Consider the following 23,214-nt stretch of genomic DNA (forward strand, 5'->3'; position numbering starts at 1 on the left):
GAATTTACATGCATTACAATGTTATTTACTGTAAATGTAATGGTAAAGCATAGTGCATATCCTGCAGACATTCCGGTTTTCTTGGAGAAAATGTTCTCATGATCTTATTGACAGTTGATCTTTTCAGATTGGGGTGAACTATTCTGGCAGCCTCTGCCATGGTAAGGCCTCTGTTTACCACATGGTCAACGACGATGGCCCGGACTTCATTAGACACAACAGATCCCTGCCATCTGCCTCCCTCTCTCTGATGTCCACCTCTTTGGTGGGACCCATGCCCTCCTCTTTGACCTCTTTAATGGGGCCCATGCCCTCCTCTCTGACGGGCCCCTTGTCCACAAGCTCTTCGATTTCTTCCTCTCCCTTGCTGTCTATCCTGCTCCATGTTGAAAGAAATTGCAAGTGTTCATAAACACCCTTTTATATGGTGACCAATTGTGGTTACCACTATGTGGAATCAATTAGCAATAATGAGTAGTCATTATGTATGGTTATCATGTATCATACATGTTATCTAGATGTTTATACTTTATAAACACATTTTAGTTCTCAAAATCCTTATATAGTAGACAAACCAGTTTAAAATCTATAGTTTTACCAAACGGTTAAGTGATTAATCATTAAGCACAATTGGATTAAGTGATGGTCAAATGTATTTAAACAAATGAGAAGATAATCATTTGAAAAGTATTGTGAGCATTGCATTGTGAAAAGCAATTACTTTATATGAAAGGTATTTCTAGATTTACATTTTAGTCATTTAGCAGACGCTCTTATCCAGAGCGACTTACAGTTAGTGAGTGCATACATTATAATTTTTTTCATACCCCCCGTGGGAATCGAACCCACAACCCTGGCGTTGCAAACGCCATGCTCTACCAACTGAGCTACATCCCTGCCGGCCATTCCCTCCCCTACCCTGGACCAATTGTGCGCCGCCCCATGGGTCTCCCTCCCGGTCGCGGCCGGCTACGACAGAGCCTGGATTCGAACCAGGATCTCTAGTAGCACAGCTAGCGCTACGATGCAGTACCTTAGACCACTGTGCCACTCGGTCAGGTTTGGTGAAAAGGTTATTGTGTGATTTTGTAGTTAAAACAAAAGAAAAGGAGTGTTGATGATCTGTGTTGAGTTTTGTACTAAGAGTTGTGACATTTTACCACACTTGTGAAAATACTACCAAAGTGATCAAAAAAACTGTAAGAGCGCCACACTGGGGAACAGGTTGTCTGGAGTCCAGTAACAGTGGAAATTGACCCCCTCCTCTCTCTGTGAGTTAACAGGGCTCTGTACAGGCAGAAGTTAGTAAGTATGAGACAATCTTTACTGAACTGATCGGGTCCATTGAGAGAATAATCACTGAGGTGAAAAGGTTGATTTGAGGCCAGGAGAAGACTGCAGTGAGACGTTGTCGTGTATTGGGATTATGCCTTTGTTAAATGTTTTTCTTGAAGAAATGGAATGTTGTTTATGTTAGGTCAAATGTGGCGTTTGTGGGGTGACGCCCCAGGGGAGACTGGTGATTGGCCAGAAGAGGGAGCCACCCATCTTTTTGCATTGTTTATAAGTAGGGGCTAGACAAAGAAAGGGCAGAGCGGCCATTGCAATCTGAGGCGTCGCTCTCCGGGTGGGCATGTCACCTGTAACTTATGCTGAAAGCTTGTGATCTGAATAAACCTTATGATCAAAGTTCAGTATGAGCGGACTCCTTTGTTTATCAGCAATGATTGCCAGCACTTACGCGATACGACAACGTGCTGAAGGACTCCTGGAGCAACTGGAGCAGGAGATAGCTGAGCTGAGGAAGAGAAGCACTGAGCTGGAGCAGCTCTCTCACACAGAGGATCACATCCATTTCGTCCAGGTGACATCACATGGTCTATCAACAGCAGAATATGTCTCTCAAAGTGTCATATCTGGCCTTTCTCCCCATGTTAGTGGAATGTGTTTGAGCTTTGGAAGTCTTCATTTGTTCAACAGTTCTCTCATCTCTCCCTATAGGGTCTTAAGTCTCTCTATGACCCTCCTGAGCCTGTGGCCTCTCCCATCCTGCCTGCCAACTCACACCTCTCCTTTGACGGCATGACGTTTTATCCTCCTGAACTGAAAGATCAACTGGACAAAATGTGAAGGAGATAGGAATGATGTCTAAAAATGTTAGGGAGTGCACACATATGATCTAAGATATGCTGTTTTTTAACCTCTATTAAAATATGTGGTATATTTCTCATGGAATGTAATCAACTTATTTGAGGTATATTGCTGAGCAGTTGTCTATTTTTGCTTATTGTGTAATGTGTTTTAGTCTCAAAATACTAACACGTTCTTCTTTTAATATTCATTTACATTGCATTTTAAATAGTGACAGAATTCCAAATGTCTCCTGAGCTGAAGACCAAAGAAGAGTTGTCCCTCTGTCAGTGATATTCAAACACCCTCTCAAAGACAACATACATGTTCTTTCTTTTACTTATTGGGTTTTGTTGTTCATCAGTCAGAAGTCCTCCAGCTGACATTGGATCTGAATACAGCTCATCCAGAACTCAGCCTGCCTGAGGTAAACTGGAAGGTGACAGCCACTGACAAAGCTCAGCCCTATCCTGACTACTGGAGACAGGTGCTGTGTAGAGAGGGCCTGTCTGGAGTCTGCTACTGGGAGGTAGAGTGGGAGAAAAAAAAAATCATTAGACATAGAACATTCTTTGTAGGCTGGTCCCAGATCTGTTAGTGCTCTTGCTAAACAGATGGCCTGATAGCACATACAGACTGACACTCAGGCTTCAGACTTTTACTGTCTACCTTATCACCTCTTGGCTGTTGCAATCCTCTGTAAATGTGTCTCTTTTTCTCTTGATGTAAACTGTAGTATTGGCAAACCAGTCAAATCAGAAACTGGGATCATTGTTGATCCATTTATGTTCAGATGAGAATATCTTTAAATCACCCATGTACATGTATGAATACAAACAATTCAGTATTCTGAATCAATTACTGAAGCAAAGTGATTTTTCAAAATATAAGTCATCATCATGACATTGGAATTGCTCTATTATTGAATTGATTGACCCAATGAATCAGCTATTTCCAGTAATGTATGTACCAGTATATCCATTTAGACAAATAGATGACATAATACACCCACACATTATATTGGAGCAGGAAGGAACACAAAGGTTGAAGTCTATAACCATCTAAACTGTCTAAAACTGACTGTCAATGAAAAGAATACACAGTACATACATAAATAAACCAAGTGGAAGTCCAGCGCTACAGGGGACAAAGGTAGTGTAGAGGTCACAACACTGTTTCTATGGAGACTGTTGTGGAGGAGCGTTCCATGGTGTCGTGGAATCACAGGCAGGTCTTGTACTGCAGGAGTTTCTCTGCTAGAAGGCTGCTTCCTACTCCTCTACTCTGCACTACACTCAGGTCTAGGTACCTGGGACACAGGGGAGGAGAGACTGCTAGGGTGGATCTGTCTCAATACTGTCACCTGCCTCAATACTGTCAGCTGTCTCAATACTGTCACCTGTCTCAATACTGTCACCTGTCTCAATACTGTCACCTGTCTCCACACTGTCGTCTGTCTCAACTGCACAGACTATATTGCTACTTTGTTCAGGTCACCTCAAGGGGTCAAGGAAATTCTCCAATTTGTTTAACTGAAAATGTTGAAGTCCAAGACTGAAAGAACTCTAATGGCTTCCTCTCCTCCTCATGTCCTCTGTCTCATCTACAGTGACTATATTGATACATGAGAGGTTCTCATACTGGACCTGGAAGATATCCACCAGAACACCAGAGTGTTTATGGTCATCAACATGGCTAAGAAGAAGAAGAAATGCTCCAGATTCCCTTCATGCAGTGTGTTTGGGTACAAGTTACCTGTAGTTGGACTGGAGAACAGTGCTATCAGTGGCCATAGGACTGAATCACCATAATGCAGACAGACCCCCATCAACCATTCCAACATGAATGTATGTTCCTCTTCAGTTTCTATGGTTACGGTGATGCATCTGTTAGTGAAGCCTTTACCTCCAGAGAGTAGGTAGACCAGCTGGATGATGAGGGCTCCCAGGAAACAGCCCCCTCCGTAGGACAGGGTGAGGAAGTGCAGGGAGATGCCTCTGAAATGACTGGGTGTCAGGTGGAAGGAGATCACAGAGCCTGGAACAGAGAAGAGAGGAAGACTAGGAAGAGAAAGAAGCATTCATTTGGTTCAAACGTCTCTTGTCTGTCTCTAATACACCAGTAGGGGGCATCCTAACCCTAGCTTCCAGAGTTCAGAATACTATCCTCCATGTTGGCAGTTGGTTCCAACACTCCACATTCTAACTTCATTCCAACTACATATGGTGTCCATTGACATTGTAAATCTCCAACCCAATTTGTCTCTGTGTACGAACAGTGTAGCAGCAATAGGTGTGTCAGAAATACGTGCTGGCTCTCTGTCACTCCCAGGCGGGGGTGACGAGGGCCTCAGCCAGCCCCAGTAGGATGTACTGGGGAGCCAGCTGGAAGCAGGCCACGGAGGACACCTGGAGCACCTTCCCTGACAGGGCCTGCTCCGTCAGAGGATAGCCCTTCCTGTGGACCTCAGACAGGCCCGCTACCAGGACAGACTGGGCCGCACACACATGACCCAGCACTGAGAGAGGAGAGGAGGAAGGGGACAGGGAGAGAAACAGAGAGAGGGAGAGAGAGAGACATTAACATTGACTGGCTCATTGATGTGGATGGTATTTGTGCATGTGTGTGCATACTTGCGTGTCTGTGTGTGTGTGTCTGTGTGTGTGTCTGCTTACTGATGACTGGCGGGGGAGAAAGGTGTTTTCTCCATGGACAGGTAGCAGGAGGTGACACACTCCATGAGAGGGGCCAGCAGCAGCAGAGGTAGGATGCTGATGACGTTCATGGCACCGATGGGCAGGAGGAAGCTGTTCAGGTGCAGGTTAGAGTTCATGGTCTGAATGTAGTAACCTGATGGAATCTGTGGGAGAGGTCAGGGTAACAACAGATTCTAGGACAACTTTATGGAGCATAAATAAACATTATAGATTTGCCTGTTTTACCCCCAACATCTGAAAAATCATGTACACTGCTCAAAAAAATAAAGGGAACACTAAAATAACACATCCTAGATCTGAATGAATGAAATAATCTTATTAAATCCTTTTTTCTTTACATAGTTGAATGTGCTGACAACAAAATCACACAAAAATGATCAATGGAAATCAAATGTATCAACCCATGGAGGTCTGGATTTGGAGTCACCCTCAAAATTAAAGTGGAAAACCACACTACAGGCTGATCCAACTCCTCCTTGCACAAAGGCGGAGGTAGCAGTCCTGCTGCTGGGTTGTTGCCCTCCTACGGCCTCCTCCACGTCTCCTGATGTACTGGCCTGTCTCCTGGTAGCGCCTCCATGCTCTGGACACTACGCTGACAGACACAGCAAACCTTCTTGCCACAGCTCGCATTGATGTGCCATCCTGGATGAGCTGCACTACCTGAGCCACTTGTGTGGGTTGTAGACTCCGTCTCATGCTACCACTAGAGCGAAGGCACCGCCAGCATTCAAAAGTGACCAAAACATCAGCCAGGAAGCATAGGAACTGAGAAGTGGTCTGTGGTCACCACCTGCAAACCAGTCCTTTATTGGGGGTGTCTTGCTAATTGCCTATAATTTCCACCTGTTGTCAATTCCATTTGCACAACAGCATGTGACATTTATTGTCAATCAGTGTTGCTTCCTAAGTGGACAGTTTGATTTCACAGAAGTGTGATTGACTTGGAGTTACATTGTGTTGTTTAAGTGTTCCCTTAATTTTTTTGAGCAGTGTATTTGTACTTTCCACTGAAATTATACAAGGAACTGAACATTTCTAAAAATCAATGAATGGAAAACATTTCTATGTCTCTGCGTGCAGTTTGAAGGAATTTTCTAAATAGCCTTAACACAATTACTAACTAGCGTTAGCGCCATGACTGAAAGTCTATAGTAACTGCTAGCATGCCATAGACTTCCAGTCATTGCTCTAACGCTAGTTTGCATTGGCTCCCAAAACTACTACAAACTTCCTTCATACTGGATGCAGAGACATTAAAATGGTATCCATGAGTTCATCCGACTCTGGGGAAGTAGATAAAGGGCTTCACTGCCTAAATCCCGAAGTATCTCTTTAAATTGAGTTTTTAAGTGATTGCCCAGTGATTATGCTCTGAGGAGAGCTAGGTATTTTATTTTCACTTTTCAATAACTTTTGAAAGTGATTTGTGAAACATTTATTTTTTATAAAACTCCAGGACATTTTCCTGTTTAAACCGGTCCTTTGCCGCCAGTGTCCTGGTCATGCCCTGAAAACACCCTGCAGACAGAGTATTCTACTACCAGGGAAGGGATAAAATACAAAATACAATGACAAAATACAGATACAAAATACCATAAAGACCAATGTATCAAAATAAACTACAAAATACTTGTATTTTGTAATATATTTAATTAAATGTAATGTATTTAATTTTAAATACAAAAATAAATTTGCAAGTAGCCGGCCCTGCGTATTATTATTGACCTTGTTTCCAGGTGGAGCTCATTAGAATAATACTCAGCATACTTTGCAATTATTGATTTTTACATTTACATTTTACATTTGTCATTTAACAGATGCTCTTATCCAGAGCGACTTTTAATTAGTGCATTCATCTTAAGACAGCTAGGTGAGATAACAATATATTACAATCGTATCAAGTACATTTTCCCTCAACAAAGTATTTATTAACATTTTTACATATACATTTATATTTAGTTAATTTAGCAGACATTCTTATCACACCATAGTGCTATCAGACTTCTGATACCAATGCAGGGTGAAAGGGGGGCCACAACATGTGAACCGCTATTTAAAAAATGATATAGAAAAGTATTTAGTATATTGAAAAAAAAAAAAAAATGCATTGGAGTGTAGTTCATCCCAGTGTAATTCAAATGACAAAATATTCAGAAGTAATTAAAATATGTATTTCAAATACATGTAACATGAATACTAACTATCTCTGCCTACTACCCAACACTCTGTCACACTTCCTTATCAAAGAAACCACACCCCCTCTACATACAGAGTACACACTCAAGTAGGACGCCACTCCCTGTCCTCTGGTGTAGAGTTCCATGAAACCGAAAGTAATCTTTGACACTGCCATTGCTTAACCTACGGGAGAGAGCACCAAAATGGCAGAGAATCAGGAACTGTTCTGTTGCTCCATCTGTCTGGATCTACTGAAGGATCCGGTGACTAATGTCTGTGGACACAGCTACTGTATCGACTGTATTAAAGAAAGCTGGGGTCAGGATGATCTGAAAGGTGTCTACAGCTGTCCCCACACTCTAAACAATACTTGGTTGTTTGGTTGACCCAAATGTTGGGTTGCAGGCGTTGGGTCACTTAGTTGGGTTGTTTTCTTTCAAAACTGCTGGGTTATGAATATTGGGTGTTGGGTTATTGGTGCTTGGTTATTGAGATATGACCCAACAGGTCAGATCAGAAGACTGGAGGCGTAGTTTAGTAGGGTTGTGGCTTTCAGATAGTTATTTTTAGCCACCTATGAGAGTAAATGTAATTCCTGTTCATCTGGTCTGTTGCGTAGTTAGCACATGTTAAGGTTGAACATCGAAATTTTTGTAGCTTCAATGATGCTTATAGAAATGTATGAGTTTCCTAAAAGCCCACGTAAGTCTCATTGTTGGGCTATAATACAGTGGTATACCTTATTATAATATGTAATAAATACTCTTCATATTATAGAATAATTTAACAAGGAATATTTGAATTTACAGTATGTAAACTTAAGATGATAAACTGGAATGACATTTACTCTCATGGTTGGCCAATAAGATCTACCTGAAAGCCAAACCCATAATAAGCCACGCCTCCTGAAAATAACCTACAGTAAGGATGATGTTAAAACAGACCCAGTTGCTAGGTCAACCAAGCATGACATTAAAACAGATCCAGTTGCTAGGTCAACCAAGCATGACAGTAAAACAGATCCATTTGCTAGGTCAACCAAGCATGACAGTAAAACAGATCCATTTGCTAGGTCAACCAAGCATGAGTGTAAAAAAAATACCCAACTGATGGTTAAATTAACCCATGTTCTGTTAATACTAACAACCCAACATATTGGGTTATTCACGAAACCCAATTGTCTGGGTCAATAATAACACAACGTGTTCTTTCCACTACTTAACCTGCGCTGGGGTTCCAAATAAACCAAATTGAGTGCAGTGCAGACATACCTTCACCCCAAGACCTATTCTGAACAGGAGCACTGTGCTCGCTGAAGTTGTGGAGAAACTGAAGACAGGACTCCAAGCTGCTTCTCCTGCTCACTGTCATGCTGGACCTTTAGATGTGGGGTGTGACATTCTCAGTGCAGACAGACCTTCACTCCAAGGCCTAATCTGAGGAAAAATAACATGTTGGCTGAGGTGGTGGAGAAACTGAAGAAGACAGGACTCCAGGCTGCTCCCCCTCCTGCTCTGTGCTATGCTGGACCTGGAGATGTGGCGTGTGATGTCTGCACTGGGACCAGAAAGCCCTCATGTCCTGTCTGGTGTGTCTGGCCTCTTACTGTGAGACTCACCTCCAACCTCACTATGAATCTCCTGGTTTCAATAAACACCAGCTGGTCAAAGCCACCACACAACTATAGGAGAATATCTGTAGCTATCAGCAGTGTATCCAGGGCCGTGCACAGACCTTTCAGAGGCATGAGCTCAAAATGAAAATAGGGCAACCCCGCTTAAGAAAAAGAGATTCAGAATTCATATCTGGAAATTCATAACAAATTAAATACATATGTAGGAAACATTTGACAAGAGGGTGAGCTATTAGCTGAACATTGATGTTGATTGTAGTAACTTTACAAGGATTATCCACACGCCTTTCAATGTTCATTGTGTCACAGGCCGGCTCATAGCCTGTGGCAAAAATGAGGGGACATGAACAACAGGTATAGGCCAATCAAAAGGTTCTTTATTGTAAACCAAAAACGATTAACTTTAAATAAAGAAAAAGGAATGAGGTGTGGAAATGTCATAATGTAGGGTGTAGGTAAGGTGCATGGATGCATGAATATGTGTGTGTGAACATGACTGAGTGGAAACTAAGTAGACCTACAAAGGAACAAACAAAACAGGATCATACCTGGAGGAGCAGGGAGAGAGAGAGAGAGCGGTTAGTGAAGCAGTTTTAAATACCCTGAGCCCAGATGGCTTCAATCACACCAACTCCAATCACTAACGACCCTCCTCTGCCTGCAGGAGGAACAGCCCCTGCACTGCAGAGGGGCCGTGACACCCCCCTCCTTAAAATGAGGGTCCCACCCTCAACCCAAATTACGACCCAACATATTTTAAACAATCCAAAATTCCTCCCAAAAACAAAAAAAAACGGATACCAGTCCCGGCTTCTAACAGTAGCCCCGTGTCCCCTAGCTGACTGTCCGTCCTCAAACTCAGCAGCCCTGGTACCTGGGGAGCAATTTAAGAGAAAAGAGGCGCAGACAGCCCGCATGGGTCAGCAGAGAGAAAATACAAACTAGGCTAAAGGAGCATGGGACAGAGCATCAGCAATGATATTATCCTTACCACTAATATGTCTAATATCGAGGTTGAATGGTTGCAAGAACAAAGCCCAACACATCAGGCGCTGGTTTGGATTTTGCAGGGACTTCAGAAAAATAAGTGGTTGTGGTCAGTAAACATAGTTACAGGGGTTAAACCAGAACCAACATAGACCTCGAAGTGCTGTAAAGCCCAAATGAGACCTAAAGCCTCCTTTTCAATTACAGAAAAGTTTTGCTGATACTTATTACATTTCCGGGAAAAGAAAGTGACTGGACACTGCACTGGACATTGTCATCATTTTCCTGGAGAAGCACAGCCCCAGCACCAATTTGACTGGCATCTACCTGCAATTTGAAAGGTTTCCCAAAATGTGATGCTGCCAACACGGGTGCCAAACACAAAAGAGCCTTAACTGCATCAAATGCCTCTTGACACTGGGTGGACCAGATGAAGGCCAAGGCTGAATTTAACAGATTGGTCAGGGGGGACACTACTACCGAAAAGTTTACAGAAAGCACGGTAGTACCCCGCCATTCCCAGGAAACGCATCAGTTCTTTCTTTGTGGTAGGCTGTGGGAACTGATTCACAGCCTGAACCTTGGCTTCCACGGGACAGACAACACCCTGACCCACAACCTTACCTAGGTATGTGACTGTAGCTTTAGCAAACTCACACTTTGCCAAATTGATAGTCAACCTGGCCCACACCAGTCTTTCGAACAGGGCTTGCACTCTACAGACATGCTCCTCCCAAGAGTCTGAGTATACGACCACATCATCCAAATACACGGCACACCCTTCCAGACCTGAGACCACCCGATTCATCAGCCTCTGGAAGGTGGCTGGTGCATTCCGCAAGCCGAAAGGCATCACTGTACAAGAGAACAAACCAGAAGGAGTTATAAAGGCAGCAATCTCACAAGCTCTTTTGGTAAGGGGTACTTGCCAATATCCCTTTAAGAGATCAAATTTGCTAACATACTTTGCTGACCCAACTTGATCAATACAGTCCTCCATCCTAGGAAGAGGGTAAAGGTCTGCTTTAGTAACATTGTTAACTTTTCTATAATCAGTGCAAGGTCTGAAAGTGGAATCAGACTTCTTGACCAGAAGACAGGGTGAAGCCCAATTTGAACAACATGGCTCCGCAATACCATTGTCCAACATATACTGCACCTCTGTTTCCAACTGCAGTCTCTTCTCCTGAGACACACGATAAAATCTCTGTTTAATAGGCTTAGCATCTCCGATATCTATGTCATGCTCAATTAAATGGGTTTTCGATAGTGTGTCAGAAAACAAAACAGGGTAGCTTCTAATAAGAGCTACCAATTCATCACGTTTCTCAGTCTAAATGATCTACCAAAACCCCAAGGTTTTGCAAAGTCTGGGAATTTTTCAACAGACCTTGTAAGACCTCATTCGAAACCCTAACTACCTCTTCTTCTCCCCCCTCCACAAAGTTAAAGCCACAAGATGTAGTGACTGGAGCAGCAGTCAACGCTGAGTGCCTTCCACTTTGCTTAGATCACATGAGTGATAACATTTTAACAGGTTCACATGGCATCATTTAGAGGACTTCCTATGACCAGGGGTTTCAATAAGATAGTTCAAATCTGACACTTTGCGCAACACAGTGAAAGGACCACAATATTTTGCCTGAAAAGGTGAACTTACAAGAGGCAAAAGAGCAAGTACACGATCACCGGGACTAAACTCACGGAGCTCAGCCTGTCCGTCATATTTCAGTTTCATTTTCTGTTGAGAACATAGCCCTACGGCTGGTATTGGATACAAAGGTGCTGGCTTTAAAACCTGGTTTGGCTTGCTTGTGCGCTGACACGTATCACAAGTTTTAATAAACTGAGCTACATCCCGCTTTAAACGTGGCCAGAAAAAATAACGGAGTATACCATCATAAGTTTTACGAACACCCATATGACCTGCCACATCATCATGTGAAGTTTGCAACACTTTATTTCGCAAAGTAGTAGGTACAACTATTTGAAAGACTGGTTCTCCTAGACCCTGATCATAGTGTGGAACCCATTTCCTGACCAACAGCCCATCAAGAAGAAAATAACACTGAGCACTATTCCTCACCACTGAATCAGGAACAACTTTATCAAACAGATCAGCCAAGGTAGTATAGGCCTTTTGCTCAGCTATCAATGAATCTCTAGAACTAGTCAACTGTTCTGTCTGGAGTTTGACTGGCAACTCAAGACTTTCTGGCTTACCCTCAACATTACGAGAGGCAGCGCGGGTAACAGCACAAACTGGAAATACCTTAGGAGACACACAGTTGAGATCTGGAGATACCCTTGCTGGGGACACTGAAGGTTGCTTCATAAAGATGTTTAATTTGACATCTGCCCACACCTTACTACCCGCCAAGTCATTCCCCAAAATCATGTGTACTCCCTCTACTGGCAACTGGGGTCTAACCCCAACATCACCCTCTACCAGACCACATTTTAGGGTAACTTCATGTAAAGGAGAGGAGAATGGAACTAAACCCACACCACATACCATTACACATCTGCCAGTATCAGACTCCTTAGAGAATGGCAACACACATTCCAAAATAAAAGAATCTAAAGCTCCAGTGTCTCTTAAGATCTTGATTGAAACATTTTGGTTGCCATCTACCAGGGACACTACACCATCTGAAATAAAAGCTGAAAAATCACAGTGGGAAGACAGAATCAAACTCAACTAGTGGCTGAAAAAACTCAATCTGGTGGTCAGAGGCTGTAACAGGAGCTGCCATCACAGCAGGTCTAACTTGACCTGACTTTTTTTGATTTAAGTAGAGGACAATCTTTCTTCCAATGTCCTTCAACTAAACAGTAGCGACAGGTATTAGCATTAACCGGTGCTTTAAGTCCTCCAGACCCAAACTTCTGCGGAGGCCTTTGAAAAGAATCTCCAAAATAAGGTGACCTACTATTACTAGAAGTAAAGTTATTTTTATGGTACATGTCACTGTTTGACTCAACATGGCATTTATGTGTTAGCCTGTACTCATCTGCAAGGACTGCTGCATCACCTGAAGACTTAACTTTACGTTCATTCATGTATGTAGCAACCTGGTCAGACACAGAATTTTTGAACTGTTCTAACACAATCAAATTAGACAGACCCTCAAAAGTACTAACTTCAGAAGCTGTACACCAACGATTAAATGCAGAAGTCAAATCACAAACAAACTCAGAATAGGTTTGTGAATCTAACTTTTTCCTGTAATGAAAACGTTGACGATATGCCTCTGGCACAAGCTCGTAGACCTTCAGAACTGCTGATTTAACTTTATCATACACTTTACTGTCAGCTACACTCAGTGCTACAAAAGCCTCACGTGCTTTACCTGTAAGTACACATTGCAACAACATAGTCAGACCAAGCTCTAGCTTCCGCAATACGCTCAAATAAAGCAAAGTATGCGTCTGGATCTGACTCATCAAATTTAGGCAACAAAGATTCTGTGAAACATCAAACTGTGGTAGTCCCTCTGTTCTATTAGCATTTCTCAATCGCACTAGCTCCCTCTGCTGCTCAAAAGTTAAGGACTAGACTGAAAACTTGTACCCTCAGTACTAGCAGATTGACCCGAAAAAAACACCCATTTCCATAAGACCCTGCTTTAATTTAGCTTTAACGATCTCTTAAATTTTTTTATCAACAATCTCAATCTGATAATGTTCAGCAATTTCAATTAACTGCTCCTTGGTACACAACTCTAAGGCTATCTCTGAAGGAGCTTGAACAAAACCACTCAGAATGTAAGACATTTTACTCAACCAAAACAACCATTACAAATGCTCCAAAACAAAAAAATACACAATTCACCTGTTGTCAGTCTGGGTTTAAGTACAAGAGCCACACCCCTCTATCCTCCAAAACCAACTAACTAACTGGCCCTAGTCTTCGTGCAGTCACATGTGGTGGGGTTTTATGCACACAAAACCAGTGGAGTGGAAAAGACAACCAGAAACTGGCAGCCCCCCCCATAACCACGGAGGTGCTCCCGAGCCGATGTAAGGGAAAAGGGAAGCTCTACCCACGTTCACTGCCACCTAAAACACCACAAGCCTCCTACTGACACTCGCTGATAAGCCTGAACAGGAGAGGACTCCCACTTGAACAACAACCCAGAGTGAATTGCTACCCAAATTTAACTACCAAATTAACTAAACCAAAAGAACACATGGCTCAACGCTCTCTCCAACAATATTGGCCCAACCAAAACATCCCCTCAAACAAAAATATTCGGCAATCTGAACTAAACTAACCCAAATTGACTATAAAACAAGTCAAATAAGCCAAATTACAAATAAACAAACGTATCAATAATAAAGCAAAGGCAATCTAGACAAAACCTTAACCAACTATGACAAAATGTTAAAGTAAACTAAAATAAGACTACAGTACAATTAACTTTAACTTACAGACGAGCCACAACTTGTCACAGGCCGGCTCATAGCCTGTGGCAAAAATGAGGGGACATGAACAACAGGTATAGGCCAATCAAAAGGTTATTTATTATAAACCAAAAACTATTAGCTTTAAATAAAGAAAAAGGAATGAGGTGTGGAAATGTCATAATGTAGGGTGTAGGTAAGGTGCATGGATGCATGAATCTGTGTGTGTGTGTGAACATGACTGAGTGGAAACTAAGTAGACCTACAAACAAAACAGGATCATACCTGGAGGAGCAGAGAGAGAGAGAGAGCGGTTAGTGAAGCAGTTTTAAATACCCTGAGCCCAGGTGACTCCAATCACACCAACTCCAATCACTAACGACCCTCCTCTGCCTGCAGGAGGAACAGCCCCTGCACTGCAGAGGAGGGGCCGTGACAATTGCCTTTACTGTACCCCTTTACTAATAAAGGGGTACAGCCATGTACAAACGGTAGAATACAGGAGAGCGATATACCCAACTCAACATGAGGTAGTGTCCCGTTAATGCTGTGCCGACTCTAGGATGATGACATCACAGGAGGGTAAAGGTCACAGTCAACACCAATGTCCATAATAACCATGCTCCCATAAATAGTAAAAATACTATACTGCAGTTAAGTACACAACCCATTCAGTAGGAATTGTTTATATAGTGTCCACACTATAACACTTTTCAATTACTATCTCTAGACCTCTTTTCCAGTGAAATGTAATTGAAATCAAATAACCTTTGTCTTTCTCAATAACATAGTTTCCAGTCTCTCTGTGTTCCTCCTGGATCTGAGGCCATACCCAGCATCATTATCACATTGAAGCATGTGAAGGAATGTGTCAATGAACTGAAAGAGCAACTACCAAACATGTACAAGGAGGAAATTGACAGATTTTTTAAAATCAGATATTATTATGATTATTATTGTCTTGTTGTTGTTGTTGTTGTTTTTTTTTTTTGGGGGGGGGATCAGGTTTAATATTGCAGATATATTGTGGCTTCTATCAGTGTAATTGCATCATTTCCAATCCCCCATATATATTTTTTGTAAATATTATTTTAAATATATTTATATATTTTAAGTATATTTCCCTTCTATATTATTTTCCCCAACCCTACCACCCCTCCCCTAATTGGAGTAAACTAATGGACAACAATACTTAGGCTTCCACTTCCAGATTACAAATTGACATACTACATACATTTCACGGACACTACATTTTACATTAGTTATCTTTTGTTTGTTTTTAGTCCCCGCCTTCAGCTACTCTCAACCCCTCCCATCTATCTCTGAAGGCCATCCATTTTTGATTTCTAGCTGACATACAGTGCATTCGGAAAATATTCAGACCCTTTGACTTTTTCCACGTTATAACGTTACAGCCTTATTCTAAAATTGATTTTAAATGTTCCTCATCACTCTACCCACAATACCCCAAAATGAACAAGTTATTATTTTTCCACACTTATTAAAAATACAAAACAGAAATACAGTATTTACATAAGTATTCAGACTTTGCTATGAGACTCAAAATTGAGCTCAGGTGCATCCTGTTTCCATTGATCATCCTTGAGATGTTTCTACAACTTGATTGGAGTCCACTTGTGGTAAATTCAATTGATTGGACATGATTTGGAAAGGCACACACCTGTCTATATAAGGTCCCACAGTTGATAGTGCATGTCAGAGCAAAAATCAAGCCATGAGGGCGAAGGAATTGTCCGTAGAGACAGGATTGTGTTGAGGCACAGATCTGGGGAAGGGTACCAAAACATTTCTGCAACATTGAAGGTCCCCAAGATCACAGTAGCCTCCATCATTCTTAAATGGAAGAAGTTTGGAACCACCAAGACTCTTCCTAGAGCTGGCCGCCTGGCCAAACTGAGCATCGGGGGAGAAGGGCCTTGGTCAGGGAAGTGACCAAGAACCCGATGGTAACTCTGACAGAGCTCCAGAGTTCCTCTGTGGAGATGGGAGAAACTTCCAGAAGGATAACCATCTCTGCAGCACTCCACAAATTAGGCCTTTATGGTAGAGTGGCCAGATGGAAGCCACTCCTCAGTAAAAGGCACATGACAGCCCGCTTGGAGTTTGCCAAAAGGCACCTAAAGGACTCTCAGACCATGAGAAATAAGATTCTCTGGTCTGATGAAACCAAGATTGAACTCTTTGGCCTGAATGCCAAGCGTCACGCCTGTAGAAAACATGGCACCATCCCTACGGTGAAGCATGGTGGTGGCAGCATCAGGCTGTGGGGATTTTTTTCAGAGGTACGGACTGGGTGAATAGCCAGGATCGAGGGAAAAATGAACAGATGTCACGTTCGTTCATAGACGGGTCGGACCAAGGCGCAGCGTGTTATGCATACATGTTTATTTTAACGAATAAACAACGACAAAACAATAAACCAACGAAACGTGACGTCCAAAGGTAACACACACCAAACCTCACACGGAACAAGATCCCACAACTAACAAGTGCCAATAGGCTGCCTAAGTATGATCCCCAATCAGAGACAACGAGCGACAGCTGCCTCTGATTGGGGATCACACCGGCCAACATAGATCTACACATACTAGAACATAAACATAGATACACACCACATAGAAAATCACACCCTGACTCAACAAATAAGAGTCCCCTGAGTCAGGGCGTGACAGTACCCCCCCCAAAAGGTGACCGCACAACCTTTACTTAACAGGGTAGGGGCCGGGTGGGCATTCCGCCTCGGAGGCGGATCCGGCTCCGGGCGTGACGACCACCTATTCTCCGCCTCCATGTTGTGCCCCTGGTCTGGTCTGGACCTTGGCGCGCTGCTTCCCCTCTCCTTCATCCCACTATACTCCAAGCCCTGTCTGGACCCTGGTGTGGGAGACCCCGAACCTGGAGAGGGGCTGACGTCTGGGTCTGGACTGGAGCCGCTGACCGGAGCTGGACCTGGCACCGGTGGAGCGGACTGCTCAGGCTCCGTACTGGAGCCGCTGACCGGAGCTGGACTGGGCACCGGTGGAGCGGACTGCTCTGGCTCCGGAGTGGAGCCGCCGATGTCCAGGCCCGTCTGAAGTTTGCTAGAGTGCATTTGGATGATCCAGAAGAGGATTGGGTGAATGTCATATGGTCAGATGAAACCAAAATATAACTTTTTGGTAAAAACTCAACTCGTCGTGTTTGGAGGACAAAGAATGCTGAGTTGCATCCAAAGAACACCATACCTACTGTGAAGCATGGGGGTGGAAACATCATGCTTTGGGGCTGTTTTTCTGCAAAGGGACCAGGACGACTGATCCATGTAAAGGAAAGAATGAATGGGGCCATGTATCGTGAGATTTTGAGTGAAAACCTCCTTCCATCAGCAAGGGCATTGAAGATGAAACGTGGCTGGGTCTTTCAGCATGACAATGATCCCAAACACACCGCCCGGGCAACGAAGGAGTGGCTTCGTAAGAAGCATTTCAAGGTCCTGGAGTGGCCTAGCCAGTCTCCAGATCTCAACCCCATAGAAAATCTTTGGAGGGAGTTGAAAGTCTGTGTTGCCCAGCGACAGCCCCAAAACATCACTGCTCTAGAGGAGATCTGCATGGAGGAATGGCCCAAAATACCAGCAACAGTGTGTGAAAAACTTGTGAATACTTACAGAAAACGTTTGACCTGTGTCATTGCCAACAAAGGGTATATAACAAAGTATTGAGAAACTTTTGTTATTGACCAAATACTTATTTTCCACCATAATTTGCAAATAAATTCATAAAAAATCCTACAATGTGATTTTCAGTATTTTTTTTTTCTCATTTTGTCTGTCATAGTTGACGTGTACCTATGATGAAAATTACAGGCCTCTCATCTTTTTAAGTGGGAGAACTTGCACAATTGGTGGCTGACTAAATACTTTTTTTCCCCACTGTAAATGTTTATTCAATAAGAGTAAACACACGACAAACGCAACGAACCGTGAAGTCCAAAGGGCTATACACACACAAACCTACCAGGAACAAGATCCCACAACTAAGGTAGGGAACATGGCTACCTAAGTATGATCCCCAATCAGAGACAACGAGCGACAGCTGCCACTGATTGGGAATCACACCCGGCCAAACAGAAATACATATTCTAGATCCTAAACATAGAATCTAATAACATAGAAATTCACACCCTGACCAACCAACAAGAGTTCTCTCAATCAGGGCGTGACACCAAGACATCCTCCAGTATTACTACCATCACCACAGCAGCTAGATAACTGTGGTCTACATCCTGGGGTTTACCCAGGACATCCTCCAGTATTACTACCATCACCACAGCAGCTAGATAACTGTGGTCTACATCCTGGGGTTTACCCAGGACATCCTCCAGTATTACTACTATCACCACAGCAGCTAGATAACTGCCTATGCAAGACTCCAACAACATAGACAGAAATACAGGGATGAAAAAAAGTCAATTTTTAAAAAGCATGCGTAAAAACACTGTCTAAGCGCTGTCCCATTCCCAAAATAATATGACCCAGGAATACACTGGGTACATACAGTTGAAGTCGGAAGTTTACATACACTTAGGTTGGAGTCATTAAAACTTGTTTTTCAACCACTCCACACATTTTTTGTTGACAAACTATCATTTTGGTAAGTCGGTTAGGACGTCTACTTTGTGCATGACAGAAGTAATTTTTCCAACAATTGTTTACAGACAGATTATTTCACTTATAATTCACTGTATCACAATTTCAGTGGGTCAGAAGTTTACATAAACTAAGTTGACTGTGCCTTTAAACAGCTTGGAAAATTCCAGAAAATGATGTTATGGCTTTAGAAGATTCTGATAGGCTAATTGACATCATTTGAGTCAATTGGAGGTGTACCTGTGGATGTATTTCAAGGCCTACCTTCAAATTCAGTGCCTTTTTGCTAGACATCATGGGAAAATCAAAATAAATCAGCCAAGACCTCAGAAAACAAATTGTAGACCTCCACAAGTCTGGTTCATCCTTGGGAGCAATTTCCAAACGCCTGAAGGTACCACGTTCATCTTTACAAACAATAGTTTGCAAGTATAAACACCATGGGAGCACACAGCCGTCATACCGCTCAGGAAGGAGACGCGTTCTGTCTCCTAGAGATGAACGTACTTTGGTGCGAAAAGTGCAAATCAATCCCAGAACAACAGCAAAGGACTTTGTGAGGATGCTGGAGGAAACAGGTACAAAGGTATCTATATCCACAGTAAAATGAGTCCTATATCGACATAACCTGAAAGGCCGCTCAGCAAGGAAGAAGCCACTGCTCCAAAACCGCCATTAAAAAAGCCAGACTACGGTTTGCAACTGCACATGGGGACAAAGATCGTACTTTTTGGAGAAATGTCCTCTGGTCTGATGAAACAAAAATAGAACTGTTTGGCCATAATGACCATCGTTATGTCTGGAGGAAAAAGGCGGCCTTGCAAGCTGAAGAACACCATCCCAACCGTGAAGCACGGGGGTGGCAGCATCATGCTGTTGGGGTGCTTTGCTGCAGGAGGGACTGGTGCACTGCACAAAATAGATGGCATCATGAGGAAGGAAAATTATGTGGATAAATTGAAGCAACATCAAGGCATCAGTCAGGAAGTTAAAGCTTGGTCGCAAATGGGTCTTCCAAATGGATAATGACCCCAAGCATACTTCCAAAGTTGTGGCAAAATGGCTTAAGGACAACAAAGTCAAGGTATCGGAGTGGCCATCACAAAGCCCTGACCTCCAATCCTATAGAACATTTGTGCGCAGAACTGAAAAAGCGTGTGCGAGCAAGGAGGCCTACAAACCTGACTCAGTTACACCCGTACTGTCAGGAGGAATGGGCCAAAATTCCCCCAACCTATTGTGGGAAGCTTGTGGAAGGCTACCCAAAACGTTTGACCCAAGTTAAACAATTTAAAGGCAATGCTACCAAATACTAATTGAGTGTATGTAAACTTCTGACCCACTGGGAATGTGATGAAAGAAATAAAAGCTGAAATAAATCATTCTCTCTACTATTATTCTGACATTTCACATTCTTAAAATAAAGTGGTGATCCTAACTGACCTAAAACAGGGAAATTTTACTAGGATTAAATGTCAGGAATTGTGAAAAACTGAGTTTAAATGTATTTGGCTAAGGTGTATGTAAACTTCAACTGTACATAGACATGGAATCACTGGTCACTTTAATAATGTTTACATCCTGTTTTACCCACTTCATATGTATAAACTGTATTATAGTCAAGGCCTATCCTATTTAACTATTGCTGTACATACACTATTCTTCAGATATACTACATATTCTATCCATATTGCCTATACATCCCATCACATTTGTTTTTCAACAGGACAATGACCCAACACACCTCTAGGCTGTGTAAGGGCTATTTGACCAAGAAGGAGAGTGATCGAGTGCTGCATTAGATGACCTGGCCTCCACAATCACCCGACCTCAACCCAATTGAGAAGGTTTGGGATGAGTTGGACGACAGAGTAAAGGAAAAGCAGCCAACAAGTGCTCAGCAAATGTGGGAACTCCTTCAAGACTGTTGGAAAAGCATTCCAGGTGAAGCTGGTTGAGAGAATGCCAAGAGTGTGCAAAGCTGTCATCAAGCTGTGGTACTGTATATTGGCCAAAAACCACACCTCCTCAGGCCTTATTGCTTAATTAGAGCACAAGTGTATTGTAAGACATTATGAAGGTCATTAAAATTATTATAATATGTACTTCATAGAAACAGTTACCCTTTATATATTCTAACAACTTACATTTTAAGATTCATTATTTAATTTGTTCCATGTTAAGGGCTCTAACCTAGGAACAAAACTATTAGTCTCCCTCTTCCTGTTGCATGCAGTTCCTCTCTCTCTTCCTCCATTCCTCTAACCTCTCCCTCCCTCCTTCTAACCCCACCCCTCTGGCAGAACCAGGAAGTCCATCCCCCTCCACAAACTCTCTTCTGAGGAAACAAAACTGATCTGAGTCTCTGTGTCGTCTGTCTGTGTGAGAGTGAACAACCGTCCAAATGGCTCAGCAAAGAGTTCTGCTGGACCAGGACCAGTTCTATTGTTCTGTCTGTCTGGATCTACTGAAGGAGCCAGTAGATATTCCCTGTGGCCACAGTTACTGTAGGAGCTGTATTGAGGACTGCTGGGATCAGGTTGATCTGAAAGGTGTCTACAGCTGTCCTCAGTGCAGACAGACCTTCACTCCAAGGCCTGTTCCGAAGATTAACATTGTGCTGGCTTTAGTGGTGGAGAAACTGAAGAAGACAGGACTCCAGGCTGCTCCCCCTCCTGCTCTGTGCTATGCTGGAGATGTGGTGTGTGATTTCTGCACTGGGACCAGAAAGCAGAAAGCCCTAATGTCCTGTCTGGTGTGTCTGGCCTCTTACTGTGAGACTCACCTCCAACCTCACTATGAATCTCCTGCTTTCAAGAAGCACAAGCTGGTTAAAGCCACCACACAACTACAGGAGAAGATCTGCTCTCATCATGACAAACTGCTGGAGGTTTTCTGTCGTACCGATCAGCAGTGTATCTGTCTGCTGTGTACAATGGATAAACATAAAGGCCATGATACAGTGTCAGCTGCAGCAGAGAGGACTGAGAAACAGGTAAAACCAGAACAACTTGTTGGTTACTGTCTGATAATCGAAGAATTCCAGATACAGTAGTCCCCTGTAGCTCAGTTGGTAGAGCATGGCGCTTGCAACGCTAGGGTTGTGGGTTCGTTTCCCACGGGGGGCCAGTATGAAAATGAATGCAATCACTAACTGGAAGTCGCTCTGGATAAGCGCGTCTGCTAAATGACTAAAATGTAAACTAAGGCTGTTTGAATATGAGATCATTCAAATAAAATCAATCCTCTGCAGAATAAATATGAACACAGACCTTGAGTATATTAAGTTTATTCCAAATGTATCACAATTTTCTAAAGTCAAACACCATTATCATTCTGATTGCCCTTGATACACTTACTCCTACCATAAAAACTATAGTTATTCACATAGCAACATATAAAATACTGTATAATATTGGAAAGAGACATTTCCTCAAGATTTGACCTTCCTCTGTCACATGATTATACTATTGTTCTGCTGGACAAATAAAGCTTGATAGCTCATTGAAGTGATTCTCCACAGAGGCAGCTGGGGATGAGTCAGCAGAAGGTCCAGAAGAGATTCCAGGAGAGAGAGAAGAAGCTGATGGAGCTCCAACAGGCTGTGGAGTCTCTCAAGGTGAGTATTGTTGACCAGAGGAGACACACCATTTCACTTCTCTCCTCCAGTCAGAGAGAGAGAGGGGGGGGAGGGGCCCCTATCCAATCCCACTGTTGGGAACAGGCTGTCTGGACCACTTTCAGAGAATAGACTGCTTAATGTAACCGACGGGTTATGAACCCGGGTCTACTGCAGGAGAAACCATCATCTTGACCAAAAGGACATTCCCTATTGTGCTGACAATGATTTAAAGTCACAAGCCATAACCATAAGCGACTCATGTCTGCTATACATTAACAGGGAGTTCTCTCTCTCTCTCTCAATTCAGTTAGATTGGCTTTATTGGCATGGGAAACACATGTTACATTACCAAAGCAAGGGAAATAAATAATAAACAAATCAGAAATTAAGTCAACGTTACACAAAAGTTTCAAAGGAATAGAGACATTTCAAATGTTATAACTCAAGTGCAAACAGAGTGAGCCATGCGCCAGACCGAGTTCTGGAGGTGAAATGGAAATGACTGCGGTAGAGTTAAGTGAGGTAGAAGGTTTGGTGAAGAGCTTGGAACCAGAGCCTGGCATCAATGGACATGATAAAGAAGAATCTGGTTGTTATGCACGCCTCTCGGAAGAGGGAACGCAACACCCTGCTACAACTCAACTCTCCGTGATGTGAAAGAGGTATGGGACTCTAGGTGTGAGTAAGGATGACAAAAGGCAGAGAATACCGTTAACAGGGAATTTTATTCCTTCGCACGGTAAGTTTGGGGAAAAGGGGCTGGACGGAACCAAAGCAAAGAAAGTAAATATCAAAGCCCCCTCTCCTACCTTACCTGCCAACCCACTACTTACTTAACTAGCACCACCTGGTGCACTAACCAAAATACAAGGGATGGTCCGCCCAGGTC

At 42.9% G+C, this 23,214-nt stretch overlaps 2 protein-coding genes across 2 annotated transcripts in view; one reads left to right on the top strand and one right to left on the bottom strand.

The window, feature by feature from the left end:
* Window positions 1–3,351: 3,351 nt before the first annotated feature.
* LOC121540838 (solute carrier family 15 member 5-like) overlaps window positions 3,352–23,214 on the bottom strand; it is a 74,297-nt gene continuing 54,434 nt past the window's right edge. Inside the window, exons 3-7 of the mRNA XM_041849952.1 lie at window positions 4,813–4,990; window positions 4,460–4,657; window positions 4,036–4,167; window positions 3,777–3,885; window positions 3,352–3,439 (exon numbers count right to left, since the gene is read on the bottom strand). Coding sequence (XP_041705886.1) covers window positions 3,352–3,439; window positions 3,777–3,885; window positions 4,036–4,167; window positions 4,460–4,657; window positions 4,813–4,990 — 705 coding nt within the window. The remainder of the gene's footprint in view (window positions 3,440–3,776; window positions 3,886–4,035; window positions 4,168–4,459; window positions 4,658–4,812; window positions 4,991–23,214) is intronic.
* Window positions 21,108–23,214, top strand: part of LOC121540840 (tripartite motif-containing protein 16-like) — a 33,760-nt gene continuing 31,653 nt past the window's right edge. Inside the window, exons 1-2 of the mRNA XM_045218443.1 lie at window positions 21,108–21,698; window positions 22,227–22,322. Coding sequence (XP_045074378.1) covers window positions 21,108–21,698; window positions 22,227–22,322 — 687 coding nt within the window. The remainder of the gene's footprint in view (window positions 21,699–22,226; window positions 22,323–23,214) is intronic.

The sequence above is a fragment of the Coregonus clupeaformis genome, unplaced genomic scaffold (assembly GCF_020615455.1).
Source record: "Coregonus clupeaformis isolate EN_2021a unplaced genomic scaffold, ASM2061545v1 scaf1586, whole genome shotgun sequence".
Classification (NCBI taxonomy): Eukaryota; Metazoa; Chordata; class Actinopteri; order Salmoniformes; family Salmonidae; genus Coregonus; species Coregonus clupeaformis.